This window comes from Mytilus galloprovincialis, chromosome 2 (genome assembly GCF_965363235.1).
Source record: "Mytilus galloprovincialis chromosome 2, xbMytGall1.hap1.1, whole genome shotgun sequence".
In the NCBI taxonomy this organism is placed as follows: domain Eukaryota; kingdom Metazoa; phylum Mollusca; class Bivalvia; order Mytilida; family Mytilidae; genus Mytilus; species Mytilus galloprovincialis.
In genome coordinates, this window is record NC_134839.1 from 58745435 (window position 1) to 58755824 (window position 10390).

Genomic DNA, 10390 nt, shown 5'->3' on the forward strand with positions numbered 1-10390 from the left:
TATGTCATTTGGACTTATTTATATTATGAGTAATTACCCTTTCTTATATATGTCCTTGGCTGATACTAACAATGAACTTTGATTTGTGAATAATGGTTCATGATGGGTAGATGTCCGATTTCCAATTTTTCAGTTCTATGACCACATTCACAAGTTTTGTGTCCCAAACTTGTGCTTTGTCAAATAAAAGTAAAATTGCAAAATAAAAAATACTGAACTCGGAGGAAAATTCAAAACGGAAATTTCCTCATCAAATTGCAAAATAAAAAACTGTTGCACATCAAACGAATGGATATCAAATGTCATATTCCTGACTTGGTACACAGGCATTTTCTAGTGTAGACAATGGTGGATTAAACCTGGAAAAGTGGTTTTAAAGCTCTGACAGTCGCATCAAATTCCAAGTTCAGAACTTTTGTGTTAATACTTATTAACCTGTTCAAGGTTCAACCTCTGCAGAGAAATCCTGCACTCCAAGATTCTCTACGTAGGCGGATCCAGGCCCCCCCCCCCCTTTTCGTGGGAAAAATTTGGTTGATAATATAGGGAATCGTTGAAGCATGACTGGAGCAGGCCCCCCTTAGGAAAAGTTCTGGATCCGCCACTGCTCTAGTTATTGTTGATTAAATTATTGTCAAGTGTCTGAAACATGAAATTCCTAATGATAGATATATATAAGAAGATGTGGTATGAATGATGGAAAATGTGAATTGACCACTTACAGGAGATAATGCCATTTGAAGATATTTTTGGCAAGAAATCTATAGATTTTAAAATGGTATATAAGATCTACATACAAACAAATATTGTATTGATAATTAAAACGCATACATGTCAACTGACTCGTAGGAGTTATTGCCCTTGAAAGATGATGTGTTTTCTCATGGTGCCGTTTCTGCACACAAACTAAAATAGATCGTGACGTGAGAAACTCGTTCAGCACAATCAAATCTTTAACACAACAAGGAACGAAAAGTAAACTTTATGTAAAGGGGGCGAACATGTTTCCAATAGGCATATTTTTTACTTGAACATTGGGACCCTCGTGTAACAATCCCAGCAAAAAATGTAAAGTTTTGACAAAATCAATCCAAGGTAGTGTCTTAAAATTCCATGACAATTGATTAAAGCAAATTTGATTTATTCTACGAAGTGTCTAAACAAACCAAGTTGACCTGAAAGTATGCATTGATTTTTGCCAAAACTGCGACTTCTGTTGTAGAAAGCTCGACATACTTTGTATATAGATAGATGCTTCATGTTATGAAGTTTCCGTCTGTCATATGTCAATTGACTTTTGTCCTTGACCTCATTGTGCATGGTACAGTGACCGACTCGACAAGATTTGTTTGTAATGACAAATACTCTGATTATAAATAATAGGATAGCTTAATTTAGTATATGCGTACCTTGCAAGGTCCTCGTGCCTGTTGGGCAGTTTTATTCATTTGACCTCGACCTCATTTAAAGGATCAGTGAACAAGGTTAAGTTTTCGTGGTCAAGTCCATATATCAGATACTATAAGCGGAGGGTCTACTGCATTTGGTATATGGATGATTGTGAGGTGTACATGTCAAACTGGCAGGTGTCACCTGATCTTGATCTCATTGGCATGGTTCATTGGTCAAATTTCAATTTTCGTATTTTTTGTCTGTTTCTTGAATATCATAAGCAGGTATAGACTTGCTATTTTTGGTGTATGGCATGCTAGTAAGTTGAACATGTCTGTCCGACAGGGTTTATCTGACCTTTACATAATTTATAATTAATATTGGTAAAGTTAATTGTATGTGAAAATTATAGTAGAATCTTCATATATTAGAGAGGTACCATTTGATTTGTAAAAGGGGGGGGGGGCTAGGATGAAAAATTTTGTCCTGCATTTTTATTTTTCACTCTTTTTCGGTCCTACCTTTTTTTCATAGTTTATCCTGACTTCTTTTACGGTACATAAATTGTCATCCTGCCTTTTTGTTTTGCCAAGTTGCCTATCCTGCCTTTTTTTTACTCAAAACTCCTGTCCTGTCTTTTTTTCTTCAAATTTCATCCTAGCCCCAAAAACACAGTGACATATGACCTTGGGTCAAATTGAAGGTCACATGAATTAAGGATTATTGGTGAAGGTTTCATGTCTCTATACGATTTCCGTGTCTCGAAATAGAATTTTTCAAAAATTGTTTACAATTTATAAAGTGAAATTACTCCCGTACACTTAAGACAGTGACACAACAAACCAAAATACACTTCGGACCTTTCTTTGTCCCTTAGGTCCTATGGCGCCTACCGTTTCTGCTTCAGAACACTTTATACATTCATGGCTTTCATTTGTTTGGTTTAGAGCGTTCATGATGAAGGTCAATTCAAACTGAATTTTCTGAACATGTCGACATGACAACATATATTTCATGATTTGTGAGATGTTATGAAATACATTTTTTAGGTGAAGATTGCATGGAATCAAAACCTTATGGGACTGACTTGATATCCAAATCTTCCAAGGCTTATCTCTAAAAAAAAAAATAGAGAAATATGACAAAACAAATTAGAGACTAAAGAAATGAAAACTAAACTTCATCAGCCATGCAGACTCTCATAAATGTAAAACACCAATTTCAGTTCCAAAAACATTGTTTCCTTGTGTTTCTCAATGTTTAAATTCTCTGGATGTTTTCCTTTGTATACTTTATTTTATCATATATATAAATCCATGTATATAGAAAAAAATCTTTATATCAATAATATAAATCATAAACCAAAAAAAAAAATTAAAAAAAAGCGCGTCATAATTATTCTGCCCTGTTTTGTGATAAATCAGTTTCCTCTCGGTTGGATTCTTCATCATATACTCTTTGGTCTTCAACTGAGCCTCGCTTATAACTTAGAATGGGTGGGAGTAGTGTATACCCAGATATTGATGACGTAGGACGACATATTTCTAATGGATTTCCATCTATAATTGGTGGAAGTTTTGGTGATCCACATACCGATAATGGTCGGTTTTCTGTATTCTCGAATGCGGTAAACACCGGTGATAACCTAGCAGACGACATTGGAGCATCCATTTCCATTGTTTTGCTTGTGCTTTTTATTGGAGGAAGTTTTGTGAATCCAGAGGCGGACAGGGGTCGGCTTGTATAAGTGTCATTCCTTTTGACTATTGGTGGTAACGTTGCCATAACAGAAGGCGACAATATTCTGTTTGCATCTAAGGATTCATTTCTTCCTTTTATCTGCGTGAGACGAGTTAATCCTGATGTTGATACGGGATAACTTGTTTTTACCATTGAATTCTTGGTAGTTATTGACGGTAACTGCAGGGATTCTGATGTTGACCCTGGTCCTTCGCCTTTCTTCCCTATGCTCACGGGATTAGGAGAAACATGATGTCGTTTTGCTTCGGGAATTTTAACTTGCTCTTCTCTCTCTAAAAAACCATGAACTATTTGGGGTAAATGTTCATTTGGATCGAGCCTTGGTATAATACAGTCACTAAGACGATGTATTTTATCTTTTGGAATTGGAATTCTGCTTAAAGGTGCAAGTAAGCGTCTACTTTCATCTATTTTTCGCTTGCTTTCACTCTCGTAAGTATTCCAAACATAGCCCTTTATTCGTACCGGTATTCTAGATTTTCTGGTGATTCTGGGCAATTTTGTACCTCTCTCTCTTTTTCTAGGCAACCCACTATCATCGTTTGGACTTTTAGCATTTCTTGTGCTATTGATTTTGAGATCAGTTCCTCGTCTTACTGATATGTTGCTCTCCGGGAACGATCTTACCGCTAAAGGACCAGTTAATGTTGTTTTGTTTGTGTTAGTAACCCTCAATACACGGACAGGAATGCGTCTGGCTGAATAAACGCGTGGCCTTTCATTTTTTGGTCTGGTTAAAGACGTGTTTTCTCCATTTAATCTCCTAACTATTATAGGGATCCTGCTTGGGATAGTAGTGGTACCATGAAGGAATGAGAATCTGAACCTTATTTCATTATTATCTTTCCTTTTAATCAAAACGTCATTTGTAAACTTTCCTCCGAGTTTTCCTCCATTTGAAAGTTTTAACTCAGACGGTTTACTAGATACTAAATGCGATTTCTTATGCTTCTGTTCTTTTTGGACTTCGTTCTCATAAATGTTGTGTTCTGTTTCGTTTTCTTGCTTTCTATTGATAAAGGTCAGCTTTGGTTTAGGTTTTAGTTTCTTGGGATTCTCGAAAAAGACATCGAAACTTACATTTTTCTTCAATTCCTGCTCTTCTTTGTATGCACCATCAATATTTTCAACAGCACTTTGACGGTCAGCAGTTGTTGCATCTTCTTTTTGTTTGTTATCATCCCTGTTATGTTTCTTTTCATCAATATGTTTAAATTGAAACTGTGCCTTTCTTCCACCAGAAGTGAGTTTTGGTTTAGTCCTTTGTTTCTTTTGACTGTCAAACATAATGTCAAAACTAGTATTGATTTTCTTTTCTTCCATCTTAACAACTTTATTTTCATTGCTCTTGATATTCTGGTCTGTGACGTTAGGTATCATATTGAAGGTTTTTCTTTTTTCCGAGGATAGTTTGGGTCTAGACATACGTTTCTTTGGTTTTTCAAAAAATATGTCAAAACTGGTATTAACTTTCTTTTCATAACCGACTGTACCGTCTATATTCTCATAACTACTTCCTGTTTGGTCTGGTGGCAAAACTGTCTTTCCCTCCTCGGCTCGTATTTTATCATTAAGGGTAACACCCATTACATGATCAGCATTCTCAGTGTGAACTTGCTTCAGAGCTGATTTAGCTTTTTCTTTTTCTTCTTCTTCTCTTATCAAACTATCCAAAATTCTTAAATTTGATTTAATTTTAGTTTTATCAATACCGATTAGACTAGCTTTGATTTCTTTATGATACAATACATTTTCCTCGTAGTCTTCTTCTTCCTCTTTTTCAATAGCCCGTTTTTTGACTGCTTCGTACAATTCTTCTGGATTTCTGGTGTACACATTTATATATTTTTCTAAGGAAACACATTCGTCGCCCATCCTCCATTTAAAATTTGGGCGCATTTTTGTACCATCTCCTTCGAAAACGGATTCCGTGCTAACAGATCTTTTGATAACACATTCTTTCAATGTTTCAGTTGGGATTTGTTTGGCTGTTCCACTCACAATATTGAATAGATTATTCCCATTGGTCAATACTTCGACATTAGCATGTTCTCTGATTGTTATCATCAGATGGCCGTGGTGATTTTGGGCGTGCAAGCTTTATTCTTGTCCTCCACATAGCAGAAGAACTGTTTCCATCTTGCCAGCATTTCTCAACTGTTTTGTTTGTTATCATTCCTGGTTTTGTAAGTGTTTTACCATTCTTCTTTTTCATCTGATTCTCATCAAAATGGACTTGCCTACCAAGTTTGAGTTCATATGCAATGTTTATCGATCTCATGTATTTCCAGTCGCAACCTTCATCATATTGGCTATTTTTTGTCCTGGTTAGATTTTCTATTGAAAATGAAACTTTTATATCATCCAACCCGGTTAAAGACTGGTTTGCAGGAATGTCGGAAAACCTTTCCAGATCCCATGCCTCTGTGACAGCTGGGAGTAGCTCTACCTCACCAAGATGACCGGAAACCAAGAATTTTCTGTTACCCTCTTGATTAATACATGTTGACTGTGATGGTCTCAGGTGTGTATGAGGGGATGGATCTGGTTTTATTGGAAAAGTCTTCTTTTTGTAATCAAAAGAAAAACACTCGCCAAATGCCTCTAAATATTTGTGTTTTAAAAATTCCGTTGCGATGGAAATTTCATTAAAATACGGGACATTATTTGGGTATTGGCCTCGTTTTCGGAATACTTCGATTTCTCTATGATAAACTGGCATGTACCTTGTACGGAATGTTTCTTCTCTCTCTTCTCGCTCCAGATCTTTAAATGTTTGTTCCAATGACTTGGGAACTAAGCTTGTCCCTTTGTCGTCAAAGGTAAAACGCTCCGGATGGCGTGCATGCACATGATTTAACTCTCCCTCAAGCTTCTTTACCATCTGTGACTTAAGATTGAACCAATCTTCTTTTTCTTCTAGCATTAATTCCAATTCTATGATTCTTTCATTCTTTTTTTTAATTTCTTCTTCAATCATATCAATGTCTGACTCAGGATCTTGGTCTTTCTGTGCCGACCTGAAAGAAAATTCAGTTATTTGTTCTATGTAATATTTGAATACATCTATACCCTTGTAAAATGATAGCTCAAATACTTTCAAATTTTTTCAATATTGTGTAATCCCTCTGCATTATTTTCTCAGACTCTATTTCTACACAGCAACTTCTATATGTGTCAATTTTTGTTTGAAAACATATTTATGGTAAACTATTCCAAATGCTTGTCCCTTTTAATGTATTCTTTATACAACTATTTATTGATTGACTTAGAAGTTCATACATTTTGTACGGAAATTTTAGAGACATTTATTTTTGGTTAAAATCACCAAAAAAAACCATGACTTGAATCCGGGACCCCGGACAATTTAAGCGCATGTATAGTACTACCAAGACAATGAAAGATGTTTCACAATCATATTTAATGAGTGGGGTCGAAATAAATCTACTAGATGGAAGCTAAACTCTCAAATCGTACAGTAAGATGATCTCTTTAGGTATTATGTCGGGAGGTTTCTGTCTAAAGACGTATATATATCTCATGTCTCCTTATGGTCTTATATTGGAGCATCAGATCGCATGATTGGAACCGTAAAGCAATATTTTCCTATACTCTACCATTGAATTACAGAAACTAGGAACTCCGAGGCAGAGGGCCATCGCTTGATACATTTGACACAGAGAGAAACCGCTTTATATCTTCGACATGCACAGAAAGGCACCTTTGTATACCCTTAACACAGACATTTTATAACTCTGGCCCAAAAAAAGTATATAAATTCAAAAAATGTCCCCAGATTTTTATTTTTTTGTTAAACACGTATAATATACAAATGTATGTAGCAAGATAATGATATATATCCCCAATAATATAGTAACAAAAATGTATTTAATATAAATTAGAATACAAATGAATTCGAGATTAAGCTATAAGCTCAGAGAACTTGTCTATAATTTATAATATTAACATGTAAAACTTCAAAAGTTTCCTCAGTATTTATACTTGTTTTAATAAATTTATAATATCCCTTAAATAAAATTTAACAATAATAACATCCCTACCATTGATATTTATGCCTATTTACAAGAAATGCACGATTCTGTTTTCTCCTTGGATGTTTGGCCATCTTCCACAATTCTCCGGTAATAAAGAGTGAACTAAATTCCGTAAACATCCTTTGAACAAATTGGCAAAAAAACATGCCTGTTCTTATTTATGTTTCATCTTGAATGATATATATACTTACTGAGAAAACATGTCTTCGTCCTTATGGTCTCGTACTGGTACCATATCATCAAACTCCCCATCAATCAAGTGGTCTGACATTCTAGACTTGTCAAGTGGTTTCTATATAAGAGAAAAAGGGGATACTAGTATTTTAAACAGGCATTGGTTGTTTCATTGGCAATCATACCACATCTCCTTATTTCAAAAATAGTATATTATAAACGAAAAAGAGATCAAACAACAAGGCAACAATAACAAAAATCAGACGTATAAGAGCAGTAGATATAAACATTAGACCCATGTATGAAATTCCGAATAATTTTATCATGTGAACTTAATTTCAGCAAGATGGAAACCAGAAAAAGGGGAACAAATATGAACATGAGCGAGTATTTACGCGAAGATTATGCATGTCTTTTATGTTTCTTTGTTTTTCGTCTTCTTACTATTTTTTTTTTTTCAGAAGTTGTTTATTTGTAGAATTTCCTTCTTGTGGTGGCAGAATATGAACAATATTATCTCCTCGCTTTCAATCCCAGCGTTAAAAGTTAGATTTGACTTTTTTTTTTGCAATACCAACAACTAAGCCAGAATTACTTCACTAAAATATACTCCCTTTTACTTTACTAGATGCTCTTACAGTTCAAAATGTTGGTAAGCTTTAATGTATAGAATTCGATTGTTTTATCATTGACCTCATTTGTCACATTTATCTAAAACAAACAAAAAGGTCTTCTTTGACATCGGCCATACCAAATATAATGCCCGCATCACTCATTTAGTTCTTAAATATTTCGAAAACAACGACCAAACATAACCGCTAACAATCTATATCAGGACTTTTACTCTAATCGAGTGGATCTTTATCGAAGTATATTTTCTATCTATTCTTATAAATATAACTTGAGTAACTTACCTTCGTCCTTGAAAAAAAATCTTCTAAAAATTAAATCTCAAGATCTTCAAAGACTATTCTGTTGTATCATATACGCTAATGTTTGTGGTCGTGAAGTAAAAGCTCCTTTCGTTAACAGAGAAGTAGGTTTCTGCTGGGCGCTATTGTGACGTTACAAACAAAAAGTCATAGACGTTACCATTAGACCTGTGCATGTTCTGTTGACGTGATCTGAAGACGTGCACACAAGTTGCGTTTCGATAACGCGTTGAATGCACATAAATTTGGTTATATTTGGCTTTGTTCACACAATTGTAATAACCAAAAAAAAAAAAAAAATGCGTTGAAATACTTTTTATCAAGACAATTATGTACACTTTTTGATTATTTTTTTTAATCATTATTCTTAATTCAGATATGACTTTAAAATCTTGCATTTCATCTCGTGATAAAACCATAGAAAGTTTTCGCAACTTTGGCGAACGGATTATGGTTAACAATGGATGGATGAAAGAATATTCAACGGACAGTGACAAATGTTACATGCATATTCATATTAATAACATGTAATATGTTGATTGTATTATACTCCAATCTGTAGTTATCAGACCTACAACTGAAATCAATGGGATTTGCTCATTGTTGAAGGCCGTACGGTGACCGATAGGCTTGCTGTTAACTTATGTGTCATTTGGTCTCTTGTGGAGAGTTGTCTCATTGGCTATCATACCACATCTTTTTTATATTAACATATGGAAAATTAAAGATAACCGTATAATATAGCTATAAGAAAACGTGATATGAGTGCCTATGAGACAACTCTCCATATATAAACTTGAATAACACTATGTATTGTAAAAGTTGTTGAAGAATTTTTTTAAAACATAGTAATACACAAAAGAGAACACGTACTAAACCATATGGTTGGTTCAAAGGATGATACAATGAAATCTGTATAGAGAAAAAAAAGATTTGTTCTCTATGTATACCAAATGAGATGGATGAGTATCATTTCACACTAAAATATTCAGATTAATTGATCCTGAGATTGATCCGCATACAAAGAATTTTTTTTTAAAAAGTTTTCCTGATGTCAAAAAGCTTTTTAGAACTATTATATGTGTGCAGTTTTTTAACAGGGAAATGAGGAACTAATATTTTCAACTGAACGATGTCAATATCCTGAAAAGTATAACAGTTAAAATCTCAGTTTAAAATTTTCGTTTTAAAAAGAGTCGATAATTAAAGTTAATCATGTTAATTGAAGTGACTATTTGCCGACACTAGCTAGCTGATTAAAATATCTTAATTATAGCCGGCATAGTAAGCATATTTCTATATGCAAGTTTCTATTTTACCTGCACCAGCAATATAGTGAACTTTATATTTTGCCAATGACTTTCTTTGTAAAAGAGGGAAATTTTACTTTTGTAATATCTATATGAAAATGAGCACTGTCAACAAAGAAGAATCAGATTTACCAGTATGATAAGAACACAGCTTGCATATATATTATGATATTATATTGTTTAAAAATATTTATCAGTCAAATTAAAAATAATTAAGACTTTATAAAGAGAAAAGAAATATATATATATATACTGAGAATCCATTTGTTGCAAAGAAATCATATCAAACGTGACATGTAGCTGAAATTATTTTTAAAATCAGTCAGTCCTGCGAGTACAGTATTAGTTATAGACTATTAGTAGTAATTAAGGTCAGTCTAATGTGCCGCTACATGTTTGAGGCCATATGCCATATGTGTGAATGTTTATAAAATCTCAGATTTTAACTATATATGTTTTATAAAAAATGCACGTTAAAAATCTCACTGCATCAAAAATTAGATAAAACGTCATTATACATTTTTAAAAATCTTCTGTCAATCCCATACATACACACACTGACATATACACATGTAGCATCAAAAAAATCAAAAATGTTTAAATGTCTTAAATTAAACATTCTTTTTGTTTTTGTTTAATTGCATGCATACATGTGTAAACAAAAAAATAGCCATTTCTATAGAAGAGGGGGAGGACAGGGGGTACCCTTATCCCTTCTCCCACCCCTCTTCTCCTTTCTCCTACCCCCGTTCTCCTTTCTTCCATT

At 34.0% G+C, this 10390-nt stretch overlaps 1 protein-coding gene across 1 annotated transcript; it reads right to left on the reverse strand.

Moving 5' to 3' along the window:
• Nucleotides 1-5052: 5052 nt before the first annotated feature.
• Nucleotides 5053-8426, reverse strand: LOC143063969 (uncharacterized). Its single transcript, XM_076236441.1, has 3 exons — nt 8297-8426; nt 7400-7500; nt 5053-6173 (listed from the first exon to the last, which is right to left on the reverse strand). Exons 2-3 carry the CDS (start codon nt 7477-7479, stop codon nt 5195-5197), a joined length of 1059 nt encoding a protein of 352 aa, XP_076092556.1. The 5' UTR covers nt 7480-7500; nt 8297-8426; the 3' UTR covers nt 5053-5194.
• Between the last annotated feature and the right edge of the window lie 1964 nt (nt 8427-10390).

What these genes read in the sequence shown, in the direction of transcription:
- LOC143063969 (XM_076236441.1), bottom strand. Translation starts at nt 7,479, where the DNA reads ATGTCAGACCACTTGATTGATGGGGAGTTTGATGATATGGTACCAGTA. An exon ending in GACGAAGACATGTTTTCTCA is followed by an intron (nt 6,174 to 7,399) that starts GTAAGTATATAT and finishes ATTTTCTTTCAG; the next exon opens with GTCGGCACAGAAAGACCAAG.